The sequence below is a fragment of the Periophthalmus magnuspinnatus genome, chromosome 16 (genome assembly GCF_009829125.3).
Source record: "Periophthalmus magnuspinnatus isolate fPerMag1 chromosome 16, fPerMag1.2.pri, whole genome shotgun sequence".
In the NCBI taxonomy this organism is placed as follows: domain Eukaryota; kingdom Metazoa; phylum Chordata; class Actinopteri; order Gobiiformes; family Gobiidae; genus Periophthalmus; species Periophthalmus magnuspinnatus.
The window spans coordinates 30,779,085-30,794,851 of NC_047141.1; the positions used below are offsets into that span (position 1 = coordinate 30,779,085).

Here is a 15,767-nt window from a genome sequence, read left to right on the forward strand (position 1 = left end):
TCCAGCTTTCTCTCCCTTTCCTGCCCCAGTAAATCAACTCAAATATTTATCATTTATCTGCACACTTTTCACTGTTGTTCCAAGGAAATGAAATGTGTGTTCTTCATTTTAATAAGACCACAGTGAGAGAGGGGCTAGATCTTGGTCAGGAGTACCTAGCTGGAGCATTCCCTGTTTTGCATGTAGGGAAAAAAACAGACAAAACAACAATAGTAAAACTGCAGCCAAGACCCAAAAATCGACTAAAACTAGAAAAATGCTAAATCAGTGCAATTTTTGTAACATTAAATATATATAAAAGTAAAAACTGTGTGGAGTCAAACAGGAGTTGCAAACCCCACACTCTGAATCAACGATATATGTGCTTTTTTATTCGATCATGTCAGTCCAGTATTGAACAAAAAATCATCAATTTCTGGCACAAATATTTAGTTCTAAGCTGGACCATTCCTCAAGGCCAAACCTCCTGATCAAAGCCTGACCTCATCTGATCTCAGAGGCTGAGCAGAGCTGGGCCTGGTTAGTACTCACATGGGAGACCACTGGAAAAAAAACAGGTGCCACAGTGGAGCAGGAGTGGCAAAACTGTTGTTAAACCCTTAGGCAAGACACTTCACCCACACTGCCTTGTATGAATGTGGAGTGTGAGTGTTGGTGGTGGGAGATTGGCGCGGATTGGCAGTCTCTCTTTTTTGCCAGTCGAGCGTTATCATCATCATCATCATTATTTTTTTTAATTCCCAGTTTGTCCTCAGTGAATCAGTCTGTTTTTTGTTTTTTTTTAAACAGACTCATAAGCAAAAATGGAAATAGAAGAGCAACAAAGATAAAGAGGAGACTGGAGGAAACATCAGCATCAAATTGCAAAAAAAACCGTTTGTGATTCAGTTTAGATTTTTTAAATTTGATAAACTGATAGTGACTAATTGCCACAACAGATTTTGGATATTGTTGGCTGACAAGATGCATATCAGTCCATATATCTGGGACCTTCATACGAGGTTAACCACTCTGCCACTGCACCAAAAACACTTCCCGGGTTAACAGTCCCTCTGCGGATTGTCAAACAGGAGTTGTATCAGTGACATATTGAGTTATAATTGCTTCATCTAATACCGGTCCAAAGCTTTGAATAATTTAGACTTTAATTCTGTCTCTAAAGGTGTGAAGGATCGTAAAGCAGGTTAGCGTGTTAGCTTACAGTGGAAAAGGCTTTCTCTGCCTGGTACGTGCAGCTCCGCTCTATAGTTTTAGCTTCATTAGCGCGATTGAAGCAGCGTGGTGCGATTAGGCTTGAGTTCCTCCGCTCTCTCTCTCCTCTTCCAAGGCTTCAGTGTCAGAGCTTTTCAATAGAAAGTGTCGTCCTGACGAGGAGTCACGGAGGATCGCTCACCTCTTCAGTGTTAAATATTCAACACGGAGAAGTTTTCACCTAAAGATTAGATTTCTGCGAAAACACGACAGCTGCTGGGTTTCCTGCACTTAAAGAGAGAGGGGACATAATGGGACTCTATGAAGCACAGGCCTGAGACTTAAGGCAATGGAAAGTACTGTTCATACTAATGACGCACCCAAATGAAAAACAAAAGAAACTGTTTATAATACATCTGTGGAGAGAGGTGAGCCTGATAGCAAGTTATACGAGTTTAGTGGGATTTGTGTTGATTGTTGGGAAATATATATATATGGAGTGACCTGATCTAATGTTTTTCAAGTCAAAACAGCCAAATTCTCAAATGGGCTGGTGTCTACATTTTACTATGTTTACTGTTTTTGACAACCTTAAAGCCCCAGTGTGTAAATTTTTAGCCACAAAAGAGACAAAAATGTAACTTTTTCCCTTTGGTCGTGTATATTGCACTGAAAACCATTCGTCCTTACTGTGAGCGGGCTTGCACCTCCACAAACCTGACTCTTATTTAGCCTGGAAGAGGGCCTACTCCAGCTTGTTTCCATAAAAATGTTTTTTTTGTTTTTTTTTGGCTAATGGCTATACTTTTCCAGTATGGCATGAAAAACCATCAATCTCCATGGAGAATGTTTCAAAGTATGGTTTTAATTTTTTACTTCGATGGAATCATACAGGTGACGTGCCAACTCCAGAAAGTGTTGCTTTAAACTTTAGAGCAGGTTTAGTCCCAGGTTTAGTCCCCCCCTTCACATCTCTCTATTGTCTCTTCAGTGCGTGTTGGCCATACTGAATTATAGATGGATCTCTTTAAAAATGCATTTGAGAGCTGTCACTTAGCCACTCTCTCTTCCTCCGTGACTCAGGGCTTGGGGGTAACTGAAGCCGCTTCTTCACACCTCTCTCTGGCTGCGCGGCGCCTGTCCTGTTGTCTACCTGTCGGGTTACCTGTCGGGTTACCTGCTCTGTGTCACCTGAGCCTCGTCGCCGTGGTTTCCTTTTCGCGGCGGCCATTTTGAGAGCGGCTCCGGTGTCCGACTCTCGTTTTGACGCCTCGGTTTCACTCACGCTCTCAGGGTCAAGTATCGCACAGGAGGCTAATGGGATGGGATCTGCTCAAGTCAAACCAGACCCTCATCTGCATGTTTACCAGGGACGCAACAATACAGGTTTCTGTTGTTTGTATGTTCTAAGGCAGTGGTGTCCAACCTATTTTCAGAGAAGGCACATCTTTAAACATATTGGGAGTGCAGGGCCATAGACTGGTGGACAGTGGATTGTTCAGACAGCTGCGTTTTACAGAGCCGACATACAACTATTAAGACTTGAAACATTCACTTGAGTTTATATCACATTGCAGTGGGATGGTATTCATGTTATAGTGGATACATTATTTACATTTGCTGTAAAAATTAAAGACTACCATCAATTGGGACAGTTCAGCAGAAGGTTTGACGGACAACCTGAGGGCCGCATTTGGACCCCAGGCCATAGTTTGAACACCACTGTTAAAAGAGACTGAACCAAGACCAAAACAAGGTTCAAATTGGACAAAAAATGTAATGACATTTTAGAGGAACATAAAAATGTATCAAATAAAAAAACATGAGCGTTACATCCTGCGATGGAGATATTGTGTTAAAGATTATTGTAAAATCGATCATTTTGCTCATCCCTTTTCACATTTTCACTTTATACGCTTATAATATTTTATGTAGCTGGAAACAGGGGTTAGGAATGACAGGGGTTAATAAGCCCATATTTCTTGGACTAGTTTAAGGGACAACAGAAATTCATTTGAGATACAAGCTGTAGCTTCACTTTAATATTAATCCAGAATTGAACCAACTAAAAGACCCATGTCCAAGACAGATGTCATAGACAACACAAAAACAACTCCATTGAGACTTGACTTCCAGACAAACATTTTTAACATCTGGCGAAACATTTCCTAACACGGTCACATTGAAAGCAGCTGTTTTCTTCAAAGAGTCACATTCACAGCAAATGGGAAAAAGTCTAACCCCAAACTCACTCATCGCATCCACACGCTAAAGGATAACCACTCTGCCACAGTCACACAGAGAGGACATGCACACTCCACTCAGAGATCAGGAGTCTATCCCACAACCTCCTGGAGAGAGGGAGCAGACAGGATAATCACTCTGCCACAGTAACATGGGGAGGACATGCACACTCCATAAAGTGCAGATATATCAGTTGGCCCACATATAACAGGCTGATATTAATAATTATAATCAAAATTGGCCCTACATATCGGCTATGAAAAAAAAACCACATATCAACCCACCTTTAAAGTGTACCTTAACTTAACCTTGCTCAAATTCCTTTCAAATTAATCTGATCTAATTTGTCTCGACAAGTTACACAAATATTTACCTATGATCCAGACTGATCTGTCTGCATTTTTTACACAGAGGGATGTCAGTCTGGTCCACACTCCCTCCGTCGTGTCTCGAGCCAGAACCACAACATCGTCCAATCACATTTGGTTTTGTTTTTTTTTTGTTTTTTTTCAGTGCCACATGTGAAACGAAGGAGCTCATTACATCCCTATCATTTTGAACAAAATCAAATTTCCTTCTTTTCAGATGATTCTGCAGAAATCTGCCATATTTGTTTTGATACGGACAGACCATGCATGTCCCTGACTGGCTAATCCGCCTGTCCATCTGAACTGGAGGAGACTGACATAATCGTTTAGTACTGAAGAAGTGTGTATTCTGCATCCCAGGCAACAAAAATATTGCAAAACAAAAAAAACAAAAAAACAGTTTTAGGTTCCTCGCAGCCATTTTCAATACTTTTCTTTCTAAAAAACCACAACAAACTTCTAATTTGCCAAGAATTTGTCTTTCTCACATTTCACATAAAATATAAGACATGAACACTGACTTTGATTTTCTGCTCTAATAAACGACAATGCAAACTTTCTACTGAGGCGTGACTGGGTTTGGGTTTATGTGGTTTGACAGATGCTACAACTGCATGTCTGCTCTCTCAAATAACATTGCATTCTACCACTTCACAGAAAAAAAAAAGAGTTTATTGTCTGAAAGCGGAATGTCCTTTGTTTTAAGTTATATAAGCGCCAAACATGTGAAAGTAAAAACAAAGAGGATTTACGAGTGTTGTCTTGTCTTGGTCTAGGACAAAAATGTAATGACTTGTCCATGAGAGAGCTTCAAATGTTGTGGCGAAACAACAAAGTGCATCATTTAGGGCTGCAAGGCTTAACTCAATTGGAATTTCAATGGTTTTCAATGTCTCTGTGTCTCTATGGGGTCTTCTGTGTAAAAAAAATGCTAATATTGTAGTTTAGACCTCTACAAACATGTTCTGAGATGTCCCCATGTGTCAGATGCCCTCTCCGTGTGTCCATGGGGTCTTTTTTTTGTGTAAAAGCTGCTAATCCTGTAGTTTAAACCTCTACAAACATGTTCTGGATTAGTTCAAAGTTCATATTTCTCTCAAATGTCACAGCTACAGGAGGGTTTAAAATAAGCACTGTGAACTAAAATTGATCTCAATATATTTTCTGAACCTTTTGCAATATTCAAATGATGTGCTTGGTCTAAAACATAAAACATAAAACATACAAAAAAAGCTTTATGTCAAGGATGTGCAAACTCTATGCACTGCCACATAAAACATATTTGAATCATCTACGCCGTGTATCACTCAGATCGGTGCATTTTACATAGTTTTGACGGAGCTGCCTACCTTCAATGAGGCTTTGAACATTCATTTTAGATGTGAAAATAATGCGGTGTGATGTTATGGAGGGTATAGTGGTGGAATTACTTATATTTCCTGTCAAAATAACCTATGCCTATGAGTAAATGGGCCAATAAAAATGTTCTGAGGGCTAAATGTGACCCCTGGGCCATAGTTTGGACATCCCTGTTCTATACATTTGGAAAACAAGTTCATTTTGTGGCCTTGTCCCTGTGTATATATATGAAACACCAGCAGAGGGCGCAAGATTTCAGCAGGTTACCATGGTGACACAATGCACTCATTAGCAAAACAGACTAAATGGGTTTAAACAGGACGCTTGTGACTGTAATGTTATGTGAGAGGGAGTTGTTTGACAGCACATCACCTGTTGGAGTTCGGATAAGTCAGCTCTTTATGGTCAGATTGTGTTCAAATAAAGCTCAGATTAAAGTCTAAAAGAGCTTCAGTCAGAGCAGAGCCTACAGCTAGCATCACACACCCAAGGAAGGTATGACATCAGCTGCAAAGTATCAATAATAACTGATATTTGTTGATATTAATGCCAATATTGTGCTGAAAACACCACCTGCTGCCGTGTTATTCTAGTTGGTAGTTAATGTTAACAAAAGTAAACATACATTAACTGGCAAGAATAATAATAATAATCAGTATTTAATCTGGTTACATGCAACATTTGACTTTTCTCATTCAAAAGATTTAATATTCTGTTTTAAATTGTCGCTAATGTCACTAATCGCTATGGAAACGGTCTTAGATTCTCATCATTCTGAGACCCATGGACATGTGATTTTAAGCTTCAAGTTCTTAGATTAAAGCGCCTACACCCAAGTTTTTCCATGTATTTAAGTAAAAACTTGTCCTGGCTGCACAGATACATTGGATAAGCAGCTCTTGAGGTCAAAATAAGTCTGCTGTGCACTGTCTGAATCTAATTAGAAAACATTAGCATGCTAGTTGTAGTTGGCTTTGCTGTGACAATAAAACTTCTGTCTCTAAAAGTTTTGAAAAGCGTTTCTAAACTCATTGCAGAAGGACGCTCTGAATAAGTTAAAGTGAATAGTAACCACTGCAAACCCTTTGAAATAAACCAGTTCTGTTTTTTTACATTTTAAGACGGTAAAAATCAAGTACAGGGCCTATAATCTTCAATTCTTAGATTAAAAAGCACGGTGGCCCATTACAAATACAAATTCTAATGTAATAAGAACAAACTGGGAATGATTCATGGCCACACAGATTTGGTCAGCTTGGAAAATACCGTATCATTTTCTCGTAACAGTATTTGAAAAATTACGGCAAAACACCCAATACTATCACCGAAGTATTGTCCAACCTTCGTTTTAATCAGAATTTTAACCGTGTCCAGATCTGCTCACGATTTCATAACAAGATTTGCAATACATGGAAGTCCTTTGATGATGGCAATAAATCAAATCAAAATCCCACGCGCTGTTTACCGAAAATAATCAATGGTCGTTCCCAAAATCTGACTCAAAGTTGTCCGTATCTCCTCTGCTGTCTGGATCTGTCCCAGCTAATGTTTTCCAGGTGGGAATATCTACTAAAAAACAGGGAATTTCACCTGACTCAAATGGACAGCAGCTCGGGACATGTCTGAAGGAGGAGTATAGCGTAATAGCCAAGTTTGAATCAATAAAGGTGAAGTGGTGAGTAACACAGGTAGACGTGTACAGGTGAGGCATTGTTTTGGCTTTGACTCGGGCTAAAAATAGGAGCTACACGTCTAGACGCATCAAAGGTGCTTGCTTCCGGAAGATGCAGGTGTAATCGAAATGGGGCTGAAGATTTATTGCAACTAAATGACTGCTTTAAAATGGTGTAATTAGTGCAAAAGATGAAAACATGTATTTAAGTCACATAAGTCGACAAACAAGGAAATATCCCACCTGCTGCTGCCAACTCTGTAGTTTATGACCTAAAGGTGAAGAATGAGAGTGAAAACCAAGACAAAAAAGGGGACAAAGCAAGGACTAAACCAGGACTAAACCAGGACTAAACCAGGACTAAACCAGGACTAAACCAGGACTAAACCAGGAATAAAGACCTCTCTTTAAATGCAGACAAGACCAAACTAATGCTATTCACAAAGACAAAGAGTAATTCCCAGAACATTCCTTCTGTTGTTACTCTTCAAGGGACAAAAATAGAAGCAGTTAAATCATTTAAATACTTAGGTATTTTCAGTGATGATAGTCTTTCTTTTAAAACACAGATTGAACAACTGATTAAAAAGCTAAGACTAACAATTGGCTTTTATTTTAGGAACAAGTTATGTTTCTCTTTTAATGCAAAGAAGAGACTTGTTGCAGCAACGTTTTTACTGATTCTAGATTATAGAGATTATTTATATGAATACCCCAACACAAGCACTAAAATTGCTGGACTCCGTTTACCATCATGCCTCTCTGCGATTTATCACAAACTGTAAGCCTCGGACACACCACTGTGAACTGTACACACGTGTTGTTGGGCAGCACTGGACACTCGCAGGCCAAGTCACTGGTACATGCTCATTTATAAAGGGATTATGGGTCTGCTCCCTCCATATCTATGTATGTATATTCAACATAAAACAGATGGACATTATGCTCTGCCATCACAAAACTGCAGCTTCTTTCTGTCCCAAGTGTCGCACAGAGACTGGTAATGTGGCATTTCAATATTCTGCACCTTCAACATGGAATAATTTACAAAAAGCCTTGAAATGACAAGAACTGACTTCAATAGTTCAGTTTAAATCTATGTTGAAAGGTTTGGAAATGAAGTCTATGATTTGTAATTGCTTTTAAGAATCCTTTTTGTGTTGAAATGTGTGTGTGTGTGTGATGTAACTGTAACTGCGCTGCTGTCTTGGCCAGGACTGCCTTGAAAAAGAGATTAGTAATCTCAATGGGACTTTCCTGGTTAAATAAAGGTTTAAAAAAAAAGAAAAGAAACGGGACTAAACCAGGTGTAACCCAGGACAAAACCAGGACAAAACCAGGTCTAAGGCACCACAGATATACTGCATCATAAAGCTGCACTAAATTATTACTACTGACTAGTATTAGAACTATAGTATTTTTCATCAAAATCACAAATTTACTTGTAATCAAATATAAAAAATGAAAGAGTAAAAGAGAATATAATCTATACTCTGAGCATCAAACTAAAATGTGATATTAATTCCTCTCCTCTTTTTCGGTGATCAGCTTGTGTCTTTTGAATGGAGAGGCCAGTCCTCTGCCACTAAAACCATGACTTTAAAGAAATACAATATTTTTAGGCCGTTTTTTGTGCCAATTATTGAAAGTCTGTGAAGGCCATTTTGATTTGTTTTATAATAAAACAAACAATATGGGAGGGGGGGGGGGGGGGGGGGGGGGGTGAAACCTACTACAAGATAAAATGTATTTGTACTTGAGCTAATGACACAGAGTTAATGGAAGAAAGAGAAGTTACATAATACATCTTTAATCTCCTGACTCGATGACAAATCTCTGTCTGACTTTTGGGTTTGTGTTGAGACAGGTCTGATTTGGAGCAGATCCAGCTCAAATGGAGGTGAAAATGTCAGAAAAAGCCCTGATTACACAATGTATACAACACCACTGTAGGTAAAGAGCCGTTATAACAGGCGGAAATGCAGACCATAAATCACACAGTCACAGCAGAGGGCCTCGCTCAGTCCTGGTTCGGACCTGGGTCAGTCCTGATTCAGACGTGGTTCAGTCCTGGCTTAGTTCTGATTCGGACCTGGTTCAGTTCAGCTTTAGTACTGCTTTAGTCCCGGTTCAGTCGTTACAACACAGACAGATACACAGACCACAAATCAGACTCATCACATTAATCTCAATGGAAACACTTAAACCTGGATTATCATATCTATGTCAACAGTGAGTCAGAGGCTTCAGCAGAGAATGCAGTCACTCACTCAGCTCGAATCATTCATACAAGCAATATGTGTTCTGTAGGGTTGTCAAAAGTATCAGAAATCAGATAAGAATCAACACAACTAGAGTCAACACTAGATACTCACTTGAGCAGGTTTTGATACTAAAAAAGTCCCATTGACAGAACAGAAATGAACCTTTCCTGAATATGTTTAGAATGATCTTGAGCTGTATCTTTCACAAGTATAAGACACAGACTAGTATACACCCATGGACCACTATGAACCTACTGCACACTGAGGGATTACACACATATAAGGCACATGTGAATAGAAAAGAAAGTACTACCATTCAAAGTGGAAAATGAGAGTATATTGGCTAAAGGAAGATTCCTGAATATCTAAATAGAGTTTGAAATTTTAGTATGTGACAACACCACTTCTAGGAGATAACCCATTTGTCTAGTGCAGTGAACACACCATTAGACAGACTATGGCTCCCTCTACTGGACATACAAAATATAAATATATAGATAAAGAAGAAGATAAAGCTGTAATACTTCTTAAATTCTGTCTTTTTAGTATAGTTTTAAACAGTACTTCAGTTCTTTTACACAAGTATTTATTTTGCTACTGTATCTTTTTCCCCTAAATAACACAATTGAGTACTTCATCCCCCACTGGGAGGAGGTAAAATAGTCGTAAAAGTTGTAGTACTTTGTGGCAGTAGTAGTATTATTATTGGTGGACATCTGTCATACCTGGTATATCCTGAAGGGGATGTATCTGAAGCCTCCGTCTTCTGTGGAATACTCCATCAACTTCCTGTTTATTGCCCAGAACTGATCAAACTTATCTGAAAACACAGAAGCTTAATGTAAACAACATAATAAATATGTATCTTGCACTAAATATAGACTAGAAGAGAACTGTACGCCTTAATGTGCTAGAACCACATGAACCATCTCACACTCGCTCCTGCTGGTGCCAGAGTCAGGACTAAACATGAGGAATCAGTGTTTCAGTTTTCTGCAGCTAAAACCTGGGACATTCCTCCTGAAGATGTGAGACAGGCCTCTACTTTGACAATGTTTAAATCCAGGCTCAAAACAGTGTTTAGCTGTGCATATGACTGAAAGGTTTTTATACTGCACTCTTTTCTTTTAATGTTCATTTTATGTTGATTATTTGTGATTATTTATGTTTTGATTTGCTGTATTGTGATTTCTTCTTCCTTATTCAGTAAAGCACTTTGAATTACTTGGTGTACACGTTGTGCTATACAAATAAACCTGTCTTGCCTGGCTCAAACATGTGTTGCAGTGAACAGTGTTAACTGCTGCTTTCATTTCAAGTTTAATTTAGAGAGTTGAGGAATCTCTCACTTCAGAGTTCACTATGTTAAATATGACCTGCTCCAAACACATTAACAACTCCACAGAGCGCTAATATAGATGAAGAATCCTGCATACTCGAGAATACCTCTAGTTTAACCTGAGCTGCTCAGACTCTGAAAGGTTAGAATCCTCAGGTGGAGTTCTCTGTTTAACTGTTAGATTACGGATGTGTTGACCTGGATTATGGTTCATACCTCTGCCATTACTGGACCTTTCCACATGAAACAAACACTGACACAAAGTTCAGCGTCTTCTCTGTCAGTGTAAATAAACAAAAGTCAAATCATTTTATCGTAGCAGCCTCAGAAAGTGGAGCCATTATTCAACCCCAAAGATGTGTTTGTGTCATATTGAAAGGACTTTGAGACACAAGATTAATATGACAAGTTTGTGGAGCCAATCCCAAACTAGTAAAGAGAAGGTTCTGCAAGAAATTCTGCTCAAAACTTCTGATCCACAAACATTCAATCTTCTCATTATTAGTTTGGAATAGAATGTTGGTGACATCAGCTGCACAGTATGATTACATGATTACAAATGTATTATTATGAATAATCTTGTGCACTAGAATCTCATTTGCTGCATCGTTCACCTTTGCCCTCTCTGACAGCTGCTCTGAACCCACACAGTGCAAAACCACTGATTGATCTAAGCTCCATAAACACTTGGAGAAAGGCAACAACTGTTCACTGCTATTTCTGATCCCACCTGCACCACTCAAGTACTGCACTACATCACTACTCCACTACTGCAATACTCCAGTGTTGCACTAGTGCATACTAGGGTTGAAAGATTAATGTCGTCAATAGGCCTAATATATGAAAAGATGGAACAATATTTTTGGGGGGCTCAATACATTTTCCTCTGTTGCTGTGAAATATTATTTTATTTTGTAGTACCATGAGATTTGATCTGTAGAGGATCAAATAAGTGACTTATTTGTCTGATTATAGATGCCAGGTACTAGTAAGGTTGGGTATCATTAGGATTATACCGATACGATACATACTTCGATACATAGGTTACAATACGATAGATTTCTCGATACAGTACTTTTTCGATTTGATACAATACGAAAAGGCTTTTGTGACCCTTAATGATCAGCCCCATTTTCACAAAAAATAAACATTAATGGTGCATTTACCTTCTGTTTACTGAAGATGAATGAACATAACTGTTTTGTTTAGTGCATGTGATGAACTAGAACACATCAGACTTTTTCATTGGGCACTATTATTCATCCACAGCTTATACAAGCTCCACATTTGTACACAGAGACATGTGCAGTTTAACTGCTCTGAAGGATCACAACATATCTACTAAATCACAACTGTATTACTAAACGTTTTTGTTAAGCCACTACCTGTGCAAAGCTAATATGAAATACACCCGTTTTAAAAATCTAAACAGTGAATCAAATCTCAAATGTTCTGCATAAAGTTTCTTTCCTCTAAACAAGCCACACAATAGTGCTGTGACAGAATAATTTGATAAAAAAAAAAAAAAAAAGATGCAGTAGCCCACAATCGATACTGTATCATTACATTAAACTATACTATATATTGATATTTTGATATTTTTGCACTCCCCTAGGTGCTAGCATTTCATTCTGCCCTTTGTGTATTGTAGCTCTGCGTTTTTAACAATATGATGCACTGATAAATGATCAGGGATTATCTTCTTTAAGGTCACTGTGTCAGTGCTATAGAATAGTGCTGATACGGTTGGTTATCGTTTTATGCTTATGTAGCAATATATCACACATCAACATTTTTTATGGTGACAGGCCTAGTTGTGGATGCAGCTACGAATCACAGATGAAACATGTCCAGGCAGTAGATCCAGTTTTCACTCCTTTGCTTTGACGCTGCCACATCAAATCTTTCATTTTTGTTAAAACTCACATTGTTCGTCTAGCTGACAACATGTTTAACATTAGCCATGTTCACAAGCACACCAAAAATCTGGACCTTAAGATGAGTTAAATCACATGTAAACCACAAAGTGTGATGTGAGGAAACAGAGAGGGCATGATCAGGGGAACTCAGATGATTAATTAATAGAACTGAGAAAGTCCAATAATATCAGATTCAGAGTGTGCCTGTAACCGCAACCACTGCCTCATAGCACAGCCTTCTTCAAATCAGGATGTTTATCTTTCGAAAAACCTATTTGGATCACAGAGGACCAGCGCCATCTATGGGAGAAAATATCTGGTGCTACAATTGAAAGAAAATTACTTGTTTTCTGATTTTAAGTAAGAATATATCAATTAAATCACTATTAAATATTAACTTATTGTAAATCTGTGTTTTTGAATTAAATCTGAATATTATTATAGATCAATCTGGAATATGATCTGTGTTATATCAAATTAACTATTTCACTTTTGAATAACCCATCCTTTTTCATTAACAGTTTAGTCCTGTTTTAGTTCCATTTTAGCCCTGGCCGAGTGCTGGTTTTAGTCCCCTTTTTATTCTCCTTTTAGTCCCCTTTTAGTACTGGCCTAGTCCCAGCCCAGTCCCGGCCCAGCCCCGGCTCAGTACCGTTCTGCAGGCCCATCCACAGCTGTTTGTGGTCCTTCTTCTGCATGTCATTCACCACTTGACTCTTGTGTTTCAGGGCGTCGGCTTCTTTGATACTCGACATAAAATGAGCTTCGATCACAGAGTTCGAGAGGCAATGCAGCAGGTCGCGCTCCGGGAAATTCTGAAATGCGACAATATATATTCATTAAGGCTGAATATAGAATGATCATAATCCAGTTTTAAATGTATGTTGTAATGTTAAACTGAACATATTATCATTTGTTAGTAATGTTCATGAGTTTTAAACACAGTACATCTGGCAGGTAGGCGAGCTCACATGTCCTGCACATACATGCATTCACAGTAAAATATTTCTGATAATTCTGTAGATTCATGGCCATTTCTCAATAATTCATACTAGAAAAATAAATTCCTCCATCCTCCCAGTAGAAGAAAATCCTTTACATTAAACAAAATACAACTGAAGTTTCGGTTAATGTTTGAATAAAGAGAATATACAAGAAAAGACCGATACCTTAAAGTGCACAGTGATGCTCCAGGGCAGGATGCTGTTGGAGCCGTGGAGGTCGAACAGGACTCCGATTGGGTAATGCCTTTGGACAGAAAACACAACAAAACATCATGAAGAGGATTTGCTCTTCACTGATTCTTTTTAATGTTACTTATTTCAAAGCCTTTTAGTACTATTAATTCCTATACTTTATCTTTGACGACAACACTACAAATGTTTGTTTGATTCTCAGCTATAATAATTGTACATTTGGTTGGTTTATATACTGAAGGTCTTTATTTTTCCGGTGGAAAAATGCATCCTCTGCATTTGACCCATCCTTCAGTGTTTCTGAAGGAGCAGTGGGACCCATCTCAGATCTTGGAGGATTTCTCTTTGTTTTGTTTTTTTTATTTTGAAGTAGTGAAAATATTAGATGATTTGATGTGCATGAGCTTTTATAAGTGAATATCTCCACTATAAAATCATAAACTAGGATCAGTTTAATCATGGACAACAGCCTAACACTTACACCATGTGGTGGAACCTGGTAACAGCAGTTTTAAAGATTTGTAAACATAATTTTTAAGTATTTTAGTGAGTCTGACCATTTTAGTGGGGTTCCCTCGTACTCAAACCACATCTCCTCCACGTCCTCGGCTCTCATCACTTTAAGGAAATGCTTCTTCACTTTGTCTGTGACCAGCGTCAGGTAACTCACTCGGGGCAACAGCAGCTAAAAAACAAAAGAAATGTATACAGAAAAAAATAACACATCATATAGCTCCACATTATGATAAAAGCAGCAGGGGCATTGGACTGGGGGGTAAAAGGTACTGTTTACCCAGGGCCCAGGGCAGGGAGGGGCCCCTCACAAAGTCTGTAATATGCATTTTTCATCAAACAACATCTAGTGCACCAAAATGATTTGTACCCAGAGCTAAGAAGTTGGTGTTACTTCCACAAAAAGCAACAAGGTCAGAAGTGTTCTTAATCTCTCTTAATCTCACACTAACAGACTAAAGCCTGAAACGTTACATTTGTTCATGTAAAATAGCTGAGATTACGGTACTTGTTTGATCAAAGTTTCCCGTCTTCAATACGATCTCTGACAGGATATATCAATTAATGATCTAATGTCTGTAAAAGTTTTAGCAAGAGTACCCTATGTTAAACTATGTTTCACCACAGCTTGCAATAGGGTGGCACCAGTCTGGAGTCTACAAATCAACCCTTATGGTAGTATTTAGAATATTTTTATAATTTAAGTTATAAGTTCTACTTCCACTCCTCACATCCTTTCTGTAAGAGCCTTCATAGACAAGGTTAAAGTTGCTCTAGGCAAAGTACATAAAAATATAACAGCATCTCTGTCTGGTTTTCCTTACAACTGAGAGGAAAATCAGCTGCGCTTTAGAAAAGTCACATTCGGAACGTTAAACCGAAACCAAGTGATCATCATCATGTAACTAGGCCTGTCACAATAACAAATTTTGAAGTGTGATATATTACTGAAGAAAAATATAGATAGATACAGATGAATAGATGATAAACAATGAAACTAATGTATGCCTTTGGTCTCTCTCTCTCTCTCTCTCTCTCTCTCTCACCCTGTCTGTCTCTCTCTCTCTCTCATATATATATATATATATATATATATATATATATATATATATATATATATATATATATATATATATATATATATATATATATATATATATATATATATATATATATAGTAAATGTACAAAACCAGTAAAAACATGCATGAGATGCAATACATTAACAGCTGAATGCAACACTTAAGGGCTGAGTTTTGATTTTAAAGTAATTATCATGACAGGCCGTCATGTAACTGGTTTGCTGAGGGAGAAGAGGTACTTAAATACTTTTACTTGAGTAGATTTTTTCATTTTTTCATGTTTTTTCCACCACTGACTACAAGACATTATTTCATATTTAACTCCAGACCCCTATGATCAGCACTCACATAGTACGGCTCGGCCTCCCTCTCCGTGACCTCGTCCTGGTGCAGTGTGAAGCAGGCGGGGATTCGTCCATACCAAACATCCCTCAGAACATCTTTGTCATCTGCCATGGTTCAGCCTCAGCTCCTGCTCCCAGCGGCACATACAGAACCAGGTCTCCAAACCAGATCTGACACCTGGTAGACTGCTGCTGTCAAAGAGTGCAATTAATTATTATAGAAAAGGAGTACCGGGTTTTGTGTTGAACTTGCTGCTTTTTTAATCTAGGGCAGAAC

General features: G+C 38.3%; 1 protein-coding gene across 3 annotated transcripts in view; it reads right to left on the reverse strand.

Moving 5' to 3' along the window:
- Positions 1–15,767, reverse strand: part of atg5 (ATG5 autophagy related 5 homolog (S. cerevisiae)) — a 29,135-nt gene that overhangs the window by 12,088 nt on the left and 1,280 nt on the right. For 2 of the 3 annotated variants that reach the window (XM_033981326.2, XM_055228132.1), the window contains exons 2-6: positions 15,495–15,679; positions 14,110–14,237; positions 13,526–13,604; positions 13,009–13,171; positions 9,824–9,918 (exon numbers count right to left, since the gene is read on the reverse strand). In XM_033981326.2, the coding sequence (XP_033837217.1) occupies positions 9,824–9,918; positions 13,009–13,171; positions 13,526–13,604; positions 14,110–14,237; positions 15,495–15,602 (573 nt within the window). In that variant the 5' untranslated portion in view covers positions 15,603–15,679. Of the gene's footprint in view, positions 1–9,823; positions 9,919–13,008; positions 13,172–13,525; positions 13,605–14,109; positions 14,238–15,494; positions 15,683–15,767 lie in introns of all 3 variants that reach the window. The other variant, XM_033981325.2, reaches the window with a different exon arrangement.